Here is a 23014-nt window from a genome sequence, read left to right on the forward strand (position 1 = left end):
ACCAGCGGTTTAAACCTTATTTTACAGAACACTAGTAAGTCAGAGACAGAGACCAGCGGTTTAAACCTTATTTTACAGAACACTAGTCAGTCAGAGACCAGCGGTTAAAACCTTATTTTACAGAACACTAGTCAGACAGAGACAGAGACCAGCGGTTTAAACCTTATTTTACAGAACACTAGTCAGTCAGAGACCAGCGGTTAAAACCTTATTTTACAGAACACTAGTAAGACAGAGACAGAGACCAGCGGTTTAAACCTTATTTTACAGAACACTAGTCAGTCAGAGACAGAGACCAGCGGTTTAAACCTTATTTTACAGAACACTAGTCAGACAGAGACCAGCGGTTAAAACTTTATTTTACAGAACACTAGTCAGACAGAGACAGAGACCAGCGGTTTAAACCTTATTTTACAGAACACTAGTCAGTCAGAGACCAGCGGTTAAAACCTTATTTTACAGAACACTAGTCAGACAGAGACAGAGACCAGCGGTTTAAACCTTATTTTACAGAACACTAGTAAGTCAGAGACAGAGACCAGCGGTTTAAACCTTATTTTACAGAACACTAGTAAGTCAGAGACAGAGACCAGCGGTTTAAACCTTATTTTACAGAACACTAGTAAGACAGAGACAGAGACCAGCGGTTTAAACCTTATTTTACAGAACACTAGTCAGTCAGAGACAGAGACCAGCGGTTTAAACCTTATTTTACAGAACACTAGTCAGTCAGAGACCAGCGGTTTAAACCTTATTTTACAGAACACTAGTCAGACAGAGACCAGCAGTTAAAACCTTATTTTACAGAACACTAGTCAGACAGAGACCAGCGGTTTAAACCTTATTTTACAGAACACTTGTCAGACAGAGACAGAGACCAGCGGTTTAAACCTTATTTTACAGAACACTAGTCAGACAGAGACAGAGACCAGCGGTTTAAACCTTATTTTACAGAACACTAGTCAGACAGAGACAGAGACCAGCGGTTTAAACCTTATTTTACAGAACACTAGTCAGTCAGAGACCAGCGGTTTAAACCTTATTTTACAGAACACTAGTAAGTCAGAGACAGAGACCAGCGGTTTAAACCTTATTTTACAGAACACTAGTAAGTCAGAGACAGAGACCAGCGGTTTAAACCTTATTTTACAGAACACTAGTAAGACAGAGACAGAGACCAGCGGTTTAAACCTTATTTTACAGAACACTAGTCAGTCAGAGACAGAGACCAGCGGTTTAAACCTTATTTTACAGAACACTAGTCAGTCAGAGACCAGCAGTTAAAACCTTATTTTACAGAACACTAGTCAGACAGAGACCAGCAGTTAAAACCTTATTTTACAGAACACTAGTCAGACAGAGACCAGCGGTTTAAACCTTATTTTACAGAACACTAGTCAGACAGAGACAGAGACCAGCGGTTTAAACCTTATTTTACAGAACACTATTCAGACAGAGACCAGCGGTTTAAACCTTATTTTACAGAACACTAGTCAGACAGAGACAGAGACCAGCGGTTTAAACCTTATTTTACAGAACACTAGTCAGTCAGAGACCAGCGGTTTAAACCTTGTTTTACAGAACACTAGTCAGACAGAGACCAGCGGTTTAAACCTTATTTTACAGAACACTTGTCAGACAGAGACAGAGACCAGCGGTTTAAACCTTATTTTACAGAACACTAGTCAGTCAGAGACCAGCGGTTAAAACCTTGTTTTACAGAACACTAGTAAGACAGAGACAGAGACCAGCGGTTTAAACCTTATTTTACAGAACACTAGTCAGACAGAGACCAGCGGTTTAAACCTTATTTTACAGAACACTAGTCAGACAGAGACCAGCAGTTAAAACCTTGTTTTACAGAACACTAGTCAGACAGAGACCAGCGGTTTAAACCTTATTTTACAGAACACTAGTCAGACAGAGACAGAGACCAGCGGTTTAAACCTTATTTTACAGAACACTAGTCAGTCAGAGACCAGCGGTTAAAACCTTATTTTACAGAACACTAGTCAGTCAGAGACAGAGACCAGCGGTTTAAACCTTATTTTACAGAACACTAGTCAGTCAGAGACCAGCGGTTTAAACCTTATTTTACAGAACACTAGTCAGTCAGAGACCAGCGGTTTAAACCTTATTTTACAGAACACTAGTCAGACAGAGACCAGCAGTTAAAACCTTATTTTACAGAACACTAGTCAGACAGAGACCAGCGGTTTAAACCTTATTTTACAGAACACTAGTCAGACAGAGACAGAGACCAGCGTTTTAAAGCTTATTTTACAGAACACTAGTCAGAGAGAGACCAGCGGTTTAAACCTTATTTTACAGAACACTAGTCAGACAGAGACCAGCGGTTTAAACCTTATTTTACAGAACACTAGTCAGTCAGAGACAGAGACCAGCGGTTAAAACCTTATTTTACAGAACACTAGTCAGACAGAGACCAGCGGTTTAAACCTTATTTTACAGAACACTAGTCAGACAGAGACCAGCATTTAAAACCTTATTTTACAGAACACTATTCAGACAGAGACCAGCATTTAAAACCTTATTTTACAGAACACTATTCAGACAGAGACCAGCGGTTTAAACCTTATTTTACAGAACACTAGTCAGACAGAGACAGAGACCAGCGGTTTAAACCTTATTTTACAGAACACTAGTCAGTCAGAGACCAGCGGTTTAAACCTTGTTTTACAGAACACTAGTCAGACAGAGACCAGCGGTTTAAACCTTATTTTACAGAACACTTGTCAGACAGAGACAGAGACCAGCGTTTTAAAGCTTATTTTACAGAACACTAGTCAGAGAGAGACCAGCGGTTTAAACCTTATTTTACAGAACACTAGTCAGACAGAGACCAGCGGTTTAAACCTTATTTTACAGAACACTAGTCAGTCAGAGACAGAGACCAGCGGTTAAAACCTTATTTTACAGAACACTAGTCAGACAGAGACCAGCGGTTTAAACCTTATTTTACAGAACACTAGTCAGACAGAGACCAGCATTTAAAACCTTATTTTACAGAACACTATTCAGACAGAGACCAGCATTTAAAACCTTATTTTACAGAACACTATTCAGACAGAGACCAGCGGTTTAAACCTTATTTTACAGAACACTAGTCAGACAGAGACAGAGACCAGCGGTTTAAACCTTATTTTACAGAACACTAGTCAGTCAGAGACCAGCGGTTTAAACCTTGTTTTACAGAACACTAGTCAGACAGAGACCAGCGGTTTAAACCTTATTTTACAGAACACTTGTCAGACAGAGACAGAGACCAGCGGTTTAAACCTTATTTTACAGAACACTAGTCAGTCAGAGACCAGCGGTTAAAACCTTGTTTTACAGAACACTAGTAAGACAGAGACAGAGACCAGCGGTTTAAACCTTATTTTACAGAACACTAGTCAGACAGAGACCAGCGGTTTAAACCTTATTTTACAGAACACTAGTCAGACAGAGACCAGCAGTTAAAACCTTGTTTTACAGAACAATAGTCAGACAGAGACCAGCGGTTTAAACCTTATTTTACAGAACACTAGTCAGACAGAGACAGAGACCAGCGGTTTAAACCTTATTTTACAGAACACTAGTCAGTCAGAGACCAGCGGTTAAAACCTTATTTTACAGAACACTAGTAAGACAGAGACAGAGACCAGCGGTTTAAACCTTATTTTACAGAACACTAGTCAGTCAGAGACAGAGACCAGCGGTTTAAACCTTATTTTACAGAACACTAGTCAGACAGAGACCAGCGGTTAAAACTTTATTTTACAGAACACTAGTCAGACAGAGACAGAGACCAGCGGTTTAAACCTTATTTTACAGAACACTAGTCAGTCAGAGACCAGCGGTTAAAACCTTATTTTACAGAACACTAGTCAGACAGAGACAGAGACCAGCGGTTTAAACCTTATTTTACAGAACACTAGTAAGTCAGAGACAGAGACCAGCGGTTTAAACCTTATTTTACAGAACACTAGTAAGTCAGAGACAGAGACCAGCGGTTTAAACCTTATTTTACAGAACACTAGTAAGACAGAGACAGAGACCAGCGGTTTAAACCTTATTTTACAGAACACTAGTCAGTCAGAGACAGAGACCAGCGGTTTAAACCTTATTTTACAGAACACTAGTCAGTCAGAGACCAGCGGTTTAAACCTTATTTTACAGAACACTAGTCAGACAGAGACCAGCAGTTAAAACCTTATTTTACAGAACACTAGTCAGACAGAGACCAGCGGTTTAAACCTTATTTTACAGAACACTTGTCAGACAGAGACAGAGACCAGCGGTTTAAACCTTATTTTACAGAACACTAGTCAGACAGAGACAGAGACCAGCGGTTTAAACCTTATTTTACAGAACACTAGTCAGACAGAGACAGAGACCAGCGGTTTAAACCTTATTTTACAGAACACTAGTCAGTCAGAGACCAGCGGTTTAAACCTTATTTTACAGAACACTAGTAAGTCAGAGACAGAGACCAGCGGTTTAAACCTTATTTTACAGAACACTAGTAAGTCAGAGACAGAGACCAGCGGTTTAAACCTTATTTTACAGAACACTAGTAAGACAGAGACAGAGACCAGCGGTTTAAACCTTATTTTACAGAACACTAGTCAGTCAGAGACAGAGACCAGCGGTTTAAACCTTATTTTACAGAACACTAGTCAGTCAGAGACCAGCAGTTAAAACCTTATTTTACAGAACACTAGTCAGACAGAGACCAGCAGTTAAAACCTTATTTTACAGAACACTAGTCAGACAGAGACCAGCGGTTTAAACCTTATTTTACAGAACACTAGTCAGACAGAGACAGAGACCAGCGGTTTAAACCTTATTTTACAGAACACTAGTCAGTCAGAGACCAGCGGTTAAAACCTTATTTTACAGAACACTAGTCAGACAGAGACAGAGACCAGCGGTTTAAACCTTATTTTACAGAACACTAGTCAGTCAGAGACCAGCAGTTTAAACCTTATTTTACAGAACACTAGTCAGACAGAGACAGAGACCAGCGGTTTAAACCTTATTTTACAGAACACTAGTAAGTCAGAGACAGAGACCAGCGATTTAAACCTTATTTTACAGAACACTAGTAAGACAGAGACAGAGACCAGCGGTTTAAACCTTATTTTACAGAACACTAGTCAGTCAGAGACAGAGACCAGCGGTTTAAACCTTATTTTACAGAACACTAGTCATTCAGAGACCAGCGGTTTAAACCTTATTTTACAGAACACTAGTCAGACAGAGATCAGCAGTTAAAACCTTATTTTACAGAACACTAGTCAGTCAGAGACCAGCGGTTTAAACCTTATTTTACAGAACACTAGTCAGACAGAGACAGAGACCAGCGGTTTAAACCTTATTTTACAGAACACTAGTCAGTCAGAGACCAGCGGTTAAAACCTTATTTTACAGAACACCAGTCAGACAGAGACAGAGACCAGCGGTTTAAACCTTATTTTACAGAACACTAGTCAGTCAGAGACAGAGACCAGCGGTTTAAACCTTATTTTACAGAACACTAGTCAGTCAGAGACCAGCGGTTTAAACCTTATTTTACAGAACACTAGTCAGACAGAGACCAGCAGTTAAAACCTTATTTTACAGAACACTAGTCAGACAGAGACCAGCGGTTTAAACCTTATTTTACAGAACACTAGTCAGACAGAGACAGAGACCAGCGGTTTAAACCTTATTTTACAGAACACTAGTCAGTCAGAGACCAGCGGTTAAAACCTTATTTTACAGAACACCAGTCAGACAGAGACAGAGACCAGCGGTTTAAACCTTATTTTACAGAACACTAGTCAGTCAGAGACAGAGACCAGCGGTTTAAACCTTATTTTACAGAACACTAGTCAGTCAGAGACCAGCGGTTTAAACCTTATTTTACAGAACACTAGTCAGACAGAGACCAGCAGTTAAAACCTTATTTTACAGAACACTAGTCAGACAGAGACCAGCGGTTTAAACCTTATTTTACAGAACACTAGTCAGACAGAGACAGAGACCAGCGGTTTAAACCTTATTTTACAGAACACTAGTCAGTCAGAGACCAGCGGTTAAAACCTTATTTTACAGAACACTAGTCAGACAGAGACCAGCAGTTTAAACCTTATTTTACAGAACAATAGTAAGTCAGAGACAGAGACCAGCGGTTTAAACCTTATTTTACAGAACACTAGTAAGTCAGAGACAGAGACCAGCGATTTAAACCTTATTTTACAGAACACTAGTAAGACAGAGACAGAGACCAGCGGTTTAAACCTTATTTTACAGAACACTAGTCAGTCAGAGACAGAGACCAGCGGTTTAAACCTTATTTTACAGAACACTAGTCATTCAGAGACCAGCGGTTTAAACCTTATTTTACAGAACACTAGTCAGACAGAGATCAGCAGTTAAAACCTTATTTCACAGAACACTAGTCAGACAGAGACCAGCGGTTAAAACTTTATTTTACAGAACACTAGTAAGACAGAGACAGAGACCAGCGGTTTAAACCTTATTTTACAGAACACTAGTCAGTCAGAGACAGAGACCAGCGGTTTAAACCTTATTTTACAGAACACTAGTCAGTCAGAGACCAGCGGTTTAAACCTTATTTTACAGAACACTAGTCAGACAGAGACCAGCAGTTAAAACCTTATTTTACAGAACACTAGTCAGACAGAGACCAGCGGTTTAAACCTTATTTTACAGAACACTAGTCAGACAGAGACAGAGACCAGCGTTTTAAAGCTTATTTTACAGAACACTAGTCAGAGAGAGACCAGCGGTTTAAACCTTATTTTACAGAACACTAGTCAGTCAGAGACAGAGACCAGCGTTTTAAAGCTTATTTTACAGAACACTAGTCAGACAGAGACCGGCGGTTTAAACCTTATTTTACAGAACACTAGTCAGACAGAGACCAGCGGTTTAAACCTTATTTTACAGAACACTAGTCAGACAGAGACCAGCGGTTTAAACCTTATTTTACAGAACACTAGTAAGTCAGAGACAGAGACCAGCGGTTTAAACCTTATTTTACAGAACACTAGTCAGACAGAGACAGAGACCAGCGGTTTAAAGCTTATTTTACAGAACACTAGTCAGACAGAGACAGAGACCAGCGGTTTAAACCTTATTTTACAGAACACTAGTCAGACAGAGACAGAGACCAGCGGTTTAAACCTTATTTTACAGAACACTAGTCAGACAGAGACAGAGACCAGCGGTTTAAAGCTTATTTTACAGAACACTAGTCAGTCAGAGACCAGCGGTTTAAACCTTATTTTACAGAACACCAGTCAGACAGAGACAGAGACCAGCGGTTTAAACCTTATTTTACAGAACACTAGTCAGACAGAGACAGAGACCAGCGGTTTAAACCTTATTTTACAGAACACTAGTAAGACAGAGACAGAGACCAGCGGTTTAAACCTTATTTTACAGAACACTAGTCAGTCAGAGACCAGCAGTTTAAACCTTATTTTACAGAACACTAGTAAGTCAGAGACAGAGACCAGCGGTTTAAACCTTATTTTACAGAACACTAGTAAGTCAGAGACAGAGACCAGCGATTTAAACCTTATTTTACAGAACACTAGTAAGACAGAGACAGAGACCAGCGGTTTAAACCTTATTTTACAGAACACTAGTCAGTCAGAGACAGAGACCAGTGGTTTAAACCTTATTTTACAGAACACTAGTCATTCAGAGACCAGCGGTTTAAACCTTATTTTACAGAACACTAGTCAGACAGAGATCAGCAGTTAAAACCTTATTTTACAGAACACTAGTCAGACAGAGACCAGTGGTTAAAACTTTATTTTACAGAACACTAGTAAGACAGAGACAGAGACCAGCGGTTTAAACCTTATTTTACAGAACACTAGTCAGTCAGAGACAGAGACCAGCGGTTTAAACCTTATTTTACAGAACACTAGTCAGTCAGAGACCAGCGGTTTAAACCTTATTTTACAGAACACTAGTCAGACAGAGACCAGCAGTTAAAACCTTATTTTACAGAACACTAGTCAGACAGAGACCAGCGGTTTAAACCTTACTTTACAGAACACTAGTCAGTCAGAGACAGAGACCAGCGTTTTAAAGCTTATTTTACAGAACACTAGTCAGACAGAGACAGAGACCAGCGGTTTAAACCTTACTTTACAGAACACTAGTCAGACAGAGACAGAGACCAGCGTTTTAAAGCTTATTTTACAGAACACTAGTCAGAGAGAGACAGAGACCAGCGGTTTAAACCTTATTTTACAGAACACTAGTCAGTCAGAGACCAGCGGTTAAAACCTTATTTTACAGAACACTAGTCAGTCAGAGACAGAGACCAGTGGTTAAAACCTTATTTTACAGAACACTAGTCAGTCAGAGACCAGCGGTTTAAACCTTATTTTACAGAACACTAGTCAGTCAGAGTCAGAGACCAGCGGTTTAAACCTTATTTTACAGAACACTAGTCAGACAGAGACCAGCGGTTTAAACCTTATTTTACAGAACACCAGTCAGACAGAGACCAGCGGTTTAAACCTTATTTTACAGAACACTAGTCAGTCAGAGTCAGAGACCAGCGGTTTAAACCTTATTTTACAGAACACTAGTCAGACAGAGACCAGCGGTTAAAACCTTATTTTACAGAACACTAGTCAGACAGAGACCAGCGGTTTAAACCTTATTTTACAGAACACTAGTCAGACAGAGACCAGCGGTTTAAACCTTATTTTACAGAACACTAGTCAGTCAGAGACCAGCGGTTTAAACCTTATTTTACAGAACACTAGTCAGACAGAGACCAGCGGTTAAAACCTTTTTTTACGGAACACTAGTCAGTCAGAGACAGAGACCAGCGGTTTAAACCTTATTTTACAGAACACTAGTCAGACAGAGACCAGCGGTTTAAACCTTATTTTACAGAACACTAGTCAGTCAGAGACAGAGACCAGCGGTTTAAACCTTATTTTACAGAACACTAGTCAGACAGAGACCAGCGGTTTAAACCTTATTTTACAGAACACTAGTCAGTCAGAGACAGAGACCAGCGGTTTAAACCTTATTTTACAGAACACTAGTCAGACAGAGACCGGCGGTTTAAACCTTATTTTACAGAACACTAGTCAGACAGAGACAGAGACCAGCGGTTTAAACCTTATTTTACAGAACACTAGTCAGACAGAGACCAGCGGTTTAAACCTTATTTTACAGAACACTAGTCAGACAGAGACCAGCGGTTTAAACCTTATTTTACAGAACACTAGTCAGTCAGAGACCAGCGGTTTAAACCTTATTTTACAGAACACTAGTCAGACAGAGACCAGCGGTTTAAACCTTATTTTACAGAACACTAGTCAGACAGAGACAGAGACCAGCGGTTTAAACCTTATTTTACAGAACACTAGTCAGTCAGAGACAGAGACCAGCGGTTTAAACCTTATTTTACAGAACACTAGTCAGTCAGAGACCAGCGGTTTAAACCTTATTTTACAGAACACCAGTCAGACAGAGACAGAGACCAGCGGTTTAAACATTATTTTACAGAACACCAGTCAGACAGAGACCAGCGGTTTAAACCTTATTTTACAGAACACTAGTCAGACAGAGACAGAGACGAGCGGTTTAAACCTTATTTTACAGAACACTAGTCAGTCAGAGACAGAGACCAGCGGTTTAAACCTTATTTTACAGAACACCAGTCAGACAGAGACAGAGACCAGCGGTTTAAACATTATTTTACAGAACACCAGTCAGACAGAGACCAGCGGTTTAAACCTTATTTTACAGAACACTAGTCAGACAGAGACAGAGACCAGCGGTTTAAACATTATTTTACAGAACACTAGTCAGTCAGAGACAGAGACCAGCGGTTTAAACCTTATTTTACAGAACACTAGTCAGTCAGAGACAGAGACCAGCGGTTTAAACCTTATTTTACAGAACACTAGTCAGTCAGAGACCAGCGGTTAAAACCTTATTTTACAGAACACTAGTCAGACAGAGACAGAGACCAGCGGTTTAAACCTTATTTTACAGAACACTAGTCAGACAGAGACAGAGACCAGCGGTTTAAACCTTATTTTACAGAACACTAGTCAGTCAGAGACCAGCGGTTAAAACCTTATTTTACAGAACACCAGTCAGACAGAGACAGAGACCAGCTGTTTGAACCTTATTTTACAGAACACTAGTCAGACAGAGACCAGCGGTTTAAACCTTATTTTACAGAACACTAGTCAGACAGAGACAGAGACCAGCGGTTTAAACCTTATTTTACAGAACACCAGTCAGACAGAGACAGAGACCAGCGGTTTAAACATTATTTTACAGAACACCAGTCAGACAGAGACCAGCGGTTTAAACCTTATTTTACAGAACACTAGTCAGACAAAGACAGAGACCAGCGGTTTAAACCTTATTTTACAGAACACTAGTCAGACAGAGACCAGCGGTTTAAACCTTATTTTACAGAACACTAGTCAGACAGAGACCAGCGGTTTAAACCTTATTTTACAGAACACTAGTCAGACAGAGACCAGCGGTTTAAACCTTATTTTACAGAATACTAGTCAGACAGAGACCAGCGGTTTAAACCTTATTTTACAGAACACTAGTCAGACAGAGACCAGCGGTTTAAACCTTATTTTACAGAACACTAGTCAGTCAGAGACCAGCGGTTTAAACCTTGTTTTACAGAACACTAGTCAGACAGAGACCAGCGGTTAAAACCTTTTTTTACGGAACACTAGTCAGTCAGAGACAGAGACCAGCGGTTTAAACCTTATTTTACAGAACACTAGTCAGACAGAGACCAGCGGTTTAAACCTTATTTTACAGAACACTAGTCAGTCAGAGACAGAGACCAGCGGTTTAAACCTTATTTTACAGAACACTAGTCAGACAGAGACCAGCGGTTTAAACCTTATTTTACAGAACACTAGTCAGACAGAGACCAGCGGTTTAAACCTTATTTTACAGAACACTAGTCAGACAGAGACAGAGACCAGCGGTTAAAACCTTATTTTACAGAGCACTAGTCAGTCAGAGACAGAGACCAGCGGTTTAAACCTTATTTTACAGAACACTAGTCAGACAGAGACCAGCGGTTTAAACCTTATTTTACAGAACACTAGTCAGACAGAGACCAGCGGTTTAAACCTTATTTTACAGAACACTAGTCAGACAGAGACCAGCGGTTTAAACATTATTTTACAGAACACTAGTCAGACAGAGACAGAGACCAGCGGTTAAAACCTTATTTTACAGAACACTAGTCAGTCAGAGACCAGCGGTTTAAACCTTATTTTACAGAACACTAGTCAGTCAGAGACCAGCGGTTTAAACCTTATTTTACAGAACACTAGTCAGTCAGAGACAGAGACCAGCGGTTTAAACCTTATTTTACAGAACACTAGTCAGTCAGAGACCAGCGGTTTAAACCTTATTTTACAGAACACTAGTCAGACAGAGACAGAGACCAGCGGTTTAAACCTTATTTTACAGAACACTAGTCAGTCAGAGACAGAGACCAGCGGTTTAAACCTTATTTTACAGAACACTAGTCAGTCAGAGACCAGCGGTTTAAACCTTATTTTACAGAACACCAGTCAGACAGAGACAGAGACCAGCGGTTTAAACCTTATATTACAGAACACTAGTCAGACAGAGACCAGCGGTTTAAACCTTATTTTACAGAACACTAGTCAGACAGAGACAGAGACCAGCGGTTTAAACCTTATTTTACAGAACACTAGTCAGACAGAGACCAGCGGTTTAAACCTTATTTTACAGAACACTAGTCAGACAGAGACAGAGACCAGCGGTTTAAACCTTATTTTACAGAACACTAGTCAGACAGAGACCAGCGGTTTAAACCTTATTTTACAGAACACTAGTCAGACAGAGCATCTGATATTTCTTCTTTTGACCAATCACCTCAGATCATTTCACATCAGATCTTTTTCAGAGCTGATAATTGGCCAAAAGATACATTATTGAAAACTATTTCAAAATTGGGCTGCCTGTGTAAATGCAGCCTGAGTGACTCACACTCAATGACCAGTAGTTTAAGAACAAGTGCTTTATTTAAAAGACCAGGGATTTTAGAACAAGTATCCTATTTCAGTTTGCATAGTGGATGGATGGATATGGGTGGGTGAGTGGGTGGATCGATGTGTGCATGGGTGGATGATTTGATTGACTGATTGATTGATTGATTGATTGATTGATTGACTGATCGACTGATTGATTGACATATTTTTTTATTGACTTATTGATTGATGTGTGTCTGTCATTTCTCTCCAGTGGTGGGGGTCAACAACCTAAGCTGGCAGACCAATGCCATGTTCCGACCGTTCGTGGAGGTGAATGCGGTTGGGCCGCACCTCGCCGACAAGAAACGCAAGTTCACCACCAAGACCAAGAACAACAATTGGTCACCAAAGTACAACGAAACATTCCAATAGTAAGTCTGCTTTATTGTCTAAAGTAAGTCTGGTTTATTGTCCAAAGTAAGTCTGGTTAATTGTCTGAAGTATGTCTGGTTAATTGTCTGAAGTATGTCTGGTTAATTGTCTGAAGTATGTCTGGTTTAATGTCTAAAGTAAGTCTGGTTTATTGTCCAAAGTAAGTCTGCTTTATTGTCTAAAGTAAGTCTGGTTTATTGTCCAAAGTAAGTCTGGTTAATTGTCTAAAGTAAGTCTGGTTTATTGTCTAAAGTAAGTCTGGTTTATTGTCTAAAGTAAGTCTGGTTTATTGTCCAAGGTAAGTCTGGTTAATTGTCTAAATTAAGTCTTGTTTATTTTCTAAAGGTCTGGTTTATTGTCTAAAGTAAGTCTGGTTTATTGTCTAAAGTAAGTCTGGTTTATTGTCTAAAGTAAGTCTGGTTTATTGTCTAAAGTAAGTCTGGTTTATTGTCCAAGGTAAGTCTGGTTAATTGTCTAAATTAAGTCTTGTTTATTTTCTAAAGGTCTGGTTTATTGTCTAAAGTAAGTCTGCTTTATTGTCAAAGTCTGGTTTATTGTCTAAAGGTCTGGTTTATTGTGTAGAGTAAGTCTGCTTTATTGTCAAAGTACTGTAAGTCTGGTTAGTTGTCTGATGTACAATTAAACATTCTGATAGTAAGTCTGGTTTTGTAATGGCATTCAGAGGTGGAAGAAGGATCGGACCAAAGCGCAGCGTGGTAAGTGTTCATGATGTAATATTTAATGAAACCAACTGAACACTGAAATACAAAACAATAAAGTGAACGAAGGAAAACCGAAACAGTACCGTGTGGACCAAACACTCACACGGAAAACAAACACACACAAACCAACACAGTACCGTGTGGACCAAACACTCACACGGAAAACAAACACCCACAAACCAAAAGTGAAACCCAGGCTACCTAAATATGATTCTCAATTAGGGACAACAATTGACAGCGGCCTCTGATTGAGAACCATACTAGGCCGAACTCAAAAACCAACATAGAAAAAAAAAACATAGACTGCCCACCCCAACTCACGCCCTGACCATACTAAAACAAAGACAAAAACAAAGGAACTAAGGTCAGAACGTGACAGGTTTATTGTCTAAGTAAACAACCTAATCCTGTGTTTTGTCTTCAGTAATGTGTGTCTTGGTTGTGCCAGGAGTGTTGCTCCTCCAGTAGTATAGTATTTGCTACATAGTGGGAATGTAGACACCTGCAGTGCTCACTGTCAAAACGTTTGGAAAAGGTTACAAATTAAACTAGAAACGCTTTTATCCAGCATGATAGCAGAAAGTAATGAGATCATGAGGTGCTTTTAAAAATGAAAAAAAAAAGACATTTCAGTTATTTGAATAGTGAGAATATAGGGAGGACTGGGTTAGGGTGAATGATCTATCTATGCAGCTGTACCACTGTCTGTCTGATACTGAGCCAGCTGCATTTAAAGCGCAATGTAGAGCCTGTGTCCCAAAAGCATCCTATTTCCTTTACACTGAGTGTACTAAACATTAGGATCACCTTCCTAATATTAAGTTGCATTGCTTTTGCCCTCAGAACAGCCTCAATTTGTCGGGGCATGGTCTCTGCAAGGTGTCGAAAGGGTTCCACAGGAATGCTGGCCCATGTTGACTCCAATGCTTCCCACAGTTGTGTCAAGTTGGCTTGATGTCCTATGGGTGATAGACCATTGTTGATACACATCGGAAACTGTTGAAAAACCCAGCGGCGTTGCAGTTCTTGACACACTCAAACCAGTGCTACCTACTACCATACCCAATTCAAAGGCACTTAATTATGTTGTCTTGCCCATTGGCACATACACAAGCCATATCTCAATAAGGCTTAAAAATCCTTATTTAACCTATCTCTTCTCTTCCCCTTCATCAACACTGATCAAAGTGGATTTAACAGGTGACATCAATAAGGGATCATAGATTTCACCTGGTCAGTCTATGTCATGGAAAGAGCAGGTGTTTTCTGTTTTGTACACTCAGGGTATAATGCCCTGGTCAAAAGTAGTCCACTACAGAGGGAATAGGGTGCCATTTGGGATGCCGACAGGGTTTGACTATCAGCTGCATCCAATCCTCTCACTGTGTTTACGATAGTGAGCCAGATGTCTGTGAAGTGCAGTCAGAGAGAGAGTGATCATCTGTAGTGCCTATGTGGTCTCTGGTGCTCTTTTAATGGCAGTGTCCACTGACCGAGATCAATGTCAACACGAACACCGTCTGCAAATACATGCACTTTTTCATTGCACCAAAGAAAACAACAGATGGACAACAATACAGATAAAAACACATTTAAAACATCTGATAGACAACAATACAGATAAAAACACATTTAAAACATCTGATAGACAACAATACAGATAAAAACACATTTAAAACATCTGATAGACAACAATACAGATAAAAACACATTTAAAACATCTGATAGACAACAATACAGATAAAAACACATTTAAAACATCTGATAGACAACAATACAGATAAAAACACACTTAAAACAACTGATAGACAACAATACAGATAAAAACACATTTAAAACAACTGATAGACAACAATACAGATACAAACACATTTAAAACATCTGATAGACAACAATACAGATAAAAACACACTTAAAACAACTGATAGACAACAATACAGATAAAAACACATTTAAAACAACTGATAGACAACAATACAGATACAAACACATTTAAAACATCTGATAGACAACAATACAGATAAAAACACACTTAAAACAACTGATAGACAACAATACAGATAAAAACACATGTAAAACATCTGATAGACAACAATACAGATAAAAACACACTTAAAACATCTGATAGACAACAATACAGATAAAAACACATTTAAAACAACTGATAGACAACAATACAGATAAAAACACATATAAAATACCTGTGTGCAGGTGTGGTCTAAAGCCCAAGGGCTGACATGAAAACCACACCACCAAAATAATATATACAACACATAAGTACCAAAATAATACATACAACACATAAGTACCAAAATAATACATACAACACATAAGTACCAAAATAATATATACAACACATAAGTACCAAAATAATATATACAACACATAAGTACCAAAATAATATATACAACACATAAGTACCAAAATAATATATACAACACATAAGTACCAAAATAATATATACAACACATAAGTACCAAAATAATATATACAACACATAAGTACCAAAATAATATGTACAACACATAAGTACCAAAATAATATATACAACACATAAGTACCAAAATAATATATACAACACATAAGTACCAAAATAATATATACAACACATAAGTACCAAAATAATATATACAACACATAAGTACCAAAATAATACATACAACACATAAGTACCAAAATAATATATACAACACATAAGTACCAAAATAATACATACAACACATAAGTACCAAAATAATATATACAACACATAAGTACCAAAATAATATATACAACACGGAAGTACCAAAATAATATATACAACACATATAAAATACCTGTGTGCAGGTGTGGTCTAAAGCCCAAGGGCTGACATGAAAACCACACCACCAAAATAATATATACAATACATAAGTAAGACCATTTAAAAGGTTTGTTAAAACAGATAACAAAACCTACTAATTATAAACGTATAAATTATTTGATCAGTAATCACACAAAAAATAAAATAATAATGTTTAAATGTGTGTGAGAGTTAGGCTTTCTGGAGGAGATTATGGAGTAGTTTGGTTCATCAGGCTGACCTCCAGTCTTCGCTTGGAGTTATTGAGGGATGATGATGTTTTGGCAATGTGAGAATTCCAGAGTATGGCACCTCTGTATCTGATAGAGAATTGACTATGTGAGGTGCGGCAGTGGAGAGGGTGAAGGTTATCACAGTGTCTTGTGTTATATAGATTGATTTCAGAATGAACCTGGAAGAATCCATTGAAGGGTTTAGTTCAACTGTTTGGGAAGTATTTGTAGATGAAAGTGCATAATTGGCGTACATTAATGTTGTAAATAGACAAGACATTGAGTTCCTTAAACTAATGTGCAGATGGTTCCAGGTAATTAGAGGAGGTTGTTAGTTTGTCTTCTCTAGAGGAGATCTGCATAGAGGAGATCTGCATGGAGGAATGGGCCAAAATACCAGCAACAGTGTGTGAAAACATTGTGAAGACTTACAGAAAACGTTTGACCTCTGTCATTGCCAACAAAGGGTATATAACAAAGTATTGAGATAAACTTTTGAACTTGCACAATTGGTGGCTGACTAAATACTTTTTTGCCCCACTGTATATATACACACACTATCATTCAAAAGTTTGGGGTCACTTAGAAATGTCCTTGTTTTTGAAAGAATATCTATTTTTTTGTCCATTAAAATAACATCACATTGATCAGAAATACAGTATAGACATTGTTAATGTTGTAAATGATTATTGTAGCTGGAAACGGCTGATTTTTAATGGAATATCTACATAAGCGTACTGAGGTCCATTATCAGCAACCATCACTCCTGTGTTCCAAGGGCATGTTGTGTTAGCTAATACAAGTTTATCATTTTAAAAGGCTAATTGATCATTAGAAAACCATTTTGCAATTATGTTAGCACATGTGAAAACTGTTGTTCTGATTAAAGAAGCAATAAAACTGGCCTTCTTTAGACTAGTTGAGTATCTGGAGCATGTGAGTTCGATTACCGGCTCAAAATGTCCAGAAACAAAGAACTTTCTTCTGAAACTCGTCAGTCTATTCTTGTTCTGAGAAATGAAGGCTATTCCATGCGAGAAATTGCCAAGAAACTGAAGATCTCGTACAACGCTGTGTACTACTACTTCATAGCCCATCTTAATATTTTCTTTTTATTAGACAGCCTCAGATATGGCTTTTTCTTTGCAACTCTGCCAAGAACGCCAGCATCCCGGAGTTGCCTCTTCACTGTTGACGTCGAGACTGGTGTTTTGCGGATCCCCAGATTTATAGAGGGGGATAACTTTGGCAATTTTCTAATCTTTAGGAGCAATACCAGTTTGCATAGATTTGGTGTGATAGAGGCTCAGTAATCCAGAAAAACACTGATTTCACCAAAGAGGCACCCATCTCATCATGACCCGCTGCTGAGTTCTTTAAGCTACCAATGACCTCCATTACATTGGGAGGATCATACTGAAGCAGAGAAGGGAAATGTGTCACGTTCTGACCTTAGTTCTTTTGTTATGTCTTTGTTTTAGTATGGTCAGGGCATGAGTTGGGTGGGTTGTCTATGTGAGTTTTTCTATGATTTGCTATTTCTGTGTTTGGCCTGGTATGGTTCTCAATCAGAGGCAGCTGTCAACCGTTGTCCCTGAATGAGAACCATATTTAGGGAGCCTGTTTTCTATTGTGTTTCGTCTGTGATTGTTTTCTGTTGTGTGTTTTTTCGGTTGTTTCTCTTTGATATTTTTGTTATTTCCGTGTTCTTTTTAATAAATATTGACACATACCACGCTGCACCTTGGTCCTCCTCTTCTCCTTCATACGACGACCATTACAGAATCACCCATCACCAAAGAACCAAGCAATGTGGTAAGGAGCAGCGCTATCTGGAGGAGGTTACAACATGGGACGAAATAGAGAGGTGGTCGGTCGACCCAGGGAGAGTGCCGGAGCCCGCCTGGGATTCTCTGGAACAATGTGAGGGATACCGGAGAATGGAGTTGGCACGGCGGTCAAGGAAGCCCCAGAGGCAGCCCCAAAAATGTATTGTGAGGGTGGCACACGGGGAGTGTGGATAAGTCAGGTAGGAGACCTGAGCCAACTCCCCGTGCTTACCGTGGAGAGAGGTGGAATGGGCAGGCACTGTGTTATGCCGTGAGGCGCACGGTGTCCCCGGTGCGCAGGCATAGCCCAGTGCGGTACATAGCAGCGCCTCGTATCGGCCGGGCTAGAGTGGGCATCGAGCCCGGGTGCCATGAAGCCGGCTCAGCGCATCTGGTCTCCAGTGCGTCTCCCCGTGCCAGGGTACATGGCACCAGCCCTACGCATGGTATCCCCGGTTCGCCAGCACAGCCCAGTGCGGGCTGTTCCACCTCGCCGCACTGGCCTGGCTACGGGGAGCATTCAGCCAGGTAGGGTTGAGCCGCCCGTCAGTCAGGACCGTCAGTCAGGACCGTCAGTCAGGAGCTGCCAGAGCTGCCCGTCAGTCAGGAGCTGCTGGAGCCACCCGTCAGTCAGGACCGTCAGTCAGGAGCTGTCAGAGCTGCCCGTTAGTCAGGAGCTGCCGGAGCCGCCCGTCAGTCCTGAGCTGCCGGAGCCGCCTGTCAGTCCTGAGCTGCCGGAGCCGCCCGTCAGCCAGGAGCTGCCGGAGCCGCCCGTCAGTCCTGAGCTGCCGGAGCCGCCTGTCAGTCCTGAGCTGCCGGAGCCGCCCGTTAGTCCTGAGCTGCCGGAGCCGCCCGTCAGTCCTGAGCTTCCGGAGCCGCCCGTCAGTCAGGAACTGCCGGAGCCGCCAGTCAGCCAGGAGCTGCCGGAGCCGCCCGTCAGTCAGGAGCTGCCGGAGTCTCCCGGTCGTCCGGTGCTGCCGGAGTCTCCCGTCCATTCGGGACCCGTGGCTAGGGTCCCCAGTCCGAGGTCGGCGGCGATCGTCGCCACTCTAAAGAGGCCATGGAGGCGGGCTAAGAGGCGGACATGGACTATGGTGGAGTGGGGTCCACGTCCCGCGCCAGAGCCGCCACCGCGGACAGACACCCACCCAGACCCTCTCCCATAGGTTCAGGTTTTGCGGCCGCACCTTTGGGGGGGGGGGGGGGGGGTACTGTCACGTTCTGACCTTAGTGAGTTGGGTGGGTTGTCTATGTTAGTTTTTCTATGATTTTCTTTTTCTGTGTTTGGCCTGGTATGGTTCTCAATCAGAGGCAGCTGTCAATCGTTGTCCCTGATTGAGAACCATATTTAGGGAGCCTGTTTACTATTGTGTTTCGTGGGTGATTGTTTTCTGTTTTCTGGTGTGTGTCTGCACCAGCCAGAACTGTTTTCTGTTGTGTGTCTGCACCAGCCAGAACTGTTTTCTGTTGTGTGTCTGCACCAGCCAGAACTGTTTTCTGTTGTGTGTCTGCACCAGCCAGAACTGTTTTCTGTTGTGTGTCTGCACCAGCCAGAACTGTTTTCTGTTGTGTGTCTGCACCAGCCAGAACTGTTTTCTGTTGTGTGTCTGCACCAGCCAGAACTGTTTTCTGTTGTGTGTCTGCACCAGCCAGAACTGTTTTCTGTTGTGTGTCTGCACCAGCCAGAACTGTTTTCTGTTGTGTGTCTGCACCAGCCAGAACTGTTTTCTGTTGTGTGTCTGCACCAGCCAGAACTGTTTTCTGTTGTGTGTCTGCACCAGCCAGAACTGTTTTCGGTTGTTTCTCTTTGTTATTTTTGTTATTTCTCTGTTCATTTTAATAAATATGGACACATACCACGCTGCACCTTGGTCCTCCTCTCCTCCTTCATACGACGACCGTTACAAAATGTCCCTTAATGTAATCCAGCTTTCTTAATTGTCTTTGACAGAGGAACCCACATTCACAAAAAAAATCATTAAATTGACATGAAATAACATCATGATCACTATAGGTCTTATTTCCAACAATACATTGAGATGAGATCATTGTAGAAGCTTCTTTCTTTCCAAGTTGACTTATTATTTCAGGATTCTTGGAATTTCTTAGTAAAATGTCTTCCTTCTTGATGCACTCTCTGTGCGTGTGCGTGCGTGCGTTTCACGAGCATGCTTTTGTGTGCTTTTGTTTGAAGCTTCAGAAGCCATTAGTAGTCTGTGGATAATTAGGTAGGTTCCTAAAGAAAAGGTTGGTTTGGAAATAATGGCCGCTCTGAACACAGACGTTTAACTCTGTTGCAAAACGTGATTGAATTGTCCCTCATTTCAGTAAGTCACAACAATGAAACGTCTCCTGTCATAGAGATGTCGCCGAGCCAGACCCCACTGACAAATTCTACATATTATTATACTCATTATTATACATCCTGCTACGGGACAAAGCCATCTGACCTCTTGTGAAATGCTATGTTCTCATTGATATTAGCCTTTGTACATAGGGAGAGTGGCGTGTGTGTTTGTGCGTGGTTTCTGTACGTGTGTGTTTGTATGTTTGTGTGCGGTTTCTGTGTGTTTGTGTATGTTTGTGTGCGGTTTCTGTGCGTCTGTGTTTGTGTATATTTGTGTGTGGTTTCTGTGTGTTTGTGTATGTTTGTGTATGTTTGTGTGTGGTTTCTGTGTGTTTGTGTATGTTTGTGTATGTTTGTGTGTGGTTTGTGTGTGTGGTTTCTGTGCATCTGTGTTTGTGTGTGGTTTCTATGTGGGTGTGTGTGTTTGTGTGTGGTTTCTGTGTGTGTTTGTGTGTGGTTTCTGTGCGTGTGTGTGTTTGTGTGGTTTCTGTGTGTTTGTGTGTGGTTTCTGTGCGTGTTTGTGTTTGTGTGTGGTTTCTGTGCATGTGTGTGTTTGTGTGTGGTTTCTGTGCATGTGTGGTTTCTCTGTGTGTGTGTTTGTGTGTGGTTTCTGTGTGTGGTTTCTGTGCGTGTGTGTGTTTGTGTGTGGTTTCTGTGCATGTATGTTTTCATGTGGTTTCTGTGCGTCTGTGTTTGTGTGGTTTCTGTGCGTGTGTGTGTTTGTGTGTGGTTTCTGTGTGTGTTTGTGTGTGGTTTCTGTGTGTGTGTGTTTGTGTGTGGTTTCTGTGCATGTGCGTGTTTGTGTGTGGTTTCTGTGTGTGTGTGTGTTTGTGTGTGGTTTCTGTGTGTGTGTGTGTTTGTGTGGTTTCTGTGCGTGTTTGTTTGTGGTTTCTGTGTGTATGTGTTTGTGTGTGGTTTCTGTGCTTGTGTTCGTTTTATCCAACTAACTTTTAGCTCTCTGATGTCTGGGCTCTGACTGATTGAGTTAAGCTGTCTAATCAATCAATCGATGAATCAATCAGTCATACAACATGACATGTCCTTTCTTCTCTGACTGCGCGTTGTTGTTTTTAATGAATATGTTCTATCTATCCTGTTCAATAAACTACAAATATGAGAGGAATGGGACTGATGTTGATCATGTTGTTGTCTCTCTTCCCCCCCCCCCCCCCCCCCCAGTGTTCTGAGCAATGAGTATGGTCCAGAGTGCTACGAGCTGCACGTCTCAGTGAAGGACTACTGCTTCGCCAGAGAGGACCGTATCATCGGCATGGCGGTCCTCCAGCTCAGAGACCTGGCCGACCAGGGGAGCTGCTGTGCCTGCTACCCCCTGGTGAAGAGCATCTCCATGGACGACACCGGACTCACCATCATGAGGATACTCTCTCAAAGGACCAACGACGAAGTGGCCAAAGAGTTTTGTCGTCTCAAGACCGACGTACGCTCTTCAGAGGAGGTGGCCTCCTAGTATGGAGATGTGAGGGAGGAAGGGATGGAATGAATGGATGATTGCATGGAAGGGAAGAGAGGGGGGAAGAGCGGGAGGGAGGCAAGGGGAAGGAAGGAAGGAGGGAAGGAAGGAAGGAGGGAAGGAAGGAAGGAAGGAAGGAGGGAAGGAAGGAAGGAAGGAAGGAAGGAAGGAAGGAAGGAAGGAAGGAAGGAAGGAAGGAAGGAAGGAAGGAAGGAAGGAAGGAAGGAAGGAAGGAAGGAAGGAAGGAAGGAAGGAAGGCCGACAGTTGAGGAGTTGTGTTGTCTGTTTTTGTGCATGTGCGTAAAACATCTGTTGGAATGTTCATTTTAAACTACAGTATGTACCAGTGTTTACTTACCGTATGCTCAATATTAAGTACTATATTCTACGAGTTATGTTAACGAGACATGAAATACCTTTTTGTAAAACATTTAGATTTGTTCCAATAAAGTGCCAAACCAGAGGAAAAAAAAGTACAACAACAAAACAAACAACAAAAGATAGTAGTGATGAATTATGGTGATACTAAATGTTTGATGAAAAATTTGCTTGATTATTTGGTTCAGTGTAAAATCATTCTCTCAAAGAAACGGTGGCGTTTTAATCGTTAAAAAGTCCATTTGCACCCTCGTTTTGTTACTCGTCCCCTCACACAGCACTTGTTGTGCATGTCCCCGTTTACAACCATGTCTCTTCCATCATCTCACAGTGACCACAGGGTCGGGGTCCATGTACCCTGGCCCTAAAACTCTTTGTATTTAAGCCGAAACCTGAAAAGAGACCATTTTTTTAACGGCGATGACTGCTATGTAAACCTTCATAGGTGTTTGTAATTTTATAACCATGACAACAACGAAAAGCCTCCAGTGCTGTCAGTCTACACAGAAAGGGTGGATCCTATTTTCTCGTTTTCTTTTTGCCTGTAATCTTTCCGTTCGGCCATCGGCTTCCAGCCTTTCTGTACGACCACTGTGAACACGAGCTTTGGAAGGCAAGCCTACATAACATTGCTGACGGTTTGATATTGTTGTTTCATATTTATTAAGATAACTTTGTTCCTGAGAAACTGCCAAAGTTATATAAAAATGTTTGTACAAAAGCAATCCATTACA

General features: G+C 41.0%; 1 protein-coding gene across 1 annotated transcript in view; it reads left to right on the top strand.

Moving 5' to 3' along the window:
- Nucleotides 1-22013, top strand: part of LOC110526645 (protein unc-13 homolog C-like) — a 265368-nt gene extending 243355 nt beyond the window's left edge. Inside the window, exons 31-32 of the mRNA XM_036981784.1 lie at nt 12319-12478; nt 21611-22013. Of these exons, the coding sequence (XP_036837679.1) occupies nt 12319-12478; nt 21611-21899 (449 nt within the window). The 3' untranslated portion in view covers nt 21900-22013. The remainder of the gene's footprint in view (nt 1-12318; nt 12479-21610) is intronic.
- The last annotated feature ends 1001 nt before the right edge of the window (nt 22014-23014 follow it).

This window comes from Oncorhynchus mykiss, chromosome 6 (assembly GCF_013265735.2).
Source record: "Oncorhynchus mykiss isolate Arlee chromosome 6, USDA_OmykA_1.1, whole genome shotgun sequence".
Classification (NCBI taxonomy): Eukaryota; Metazoa; Chordata; class Actinopteri; order Salmoniformes; family Salmonidae; genus Oncorhynchus; species Oncorhynchus mykiss.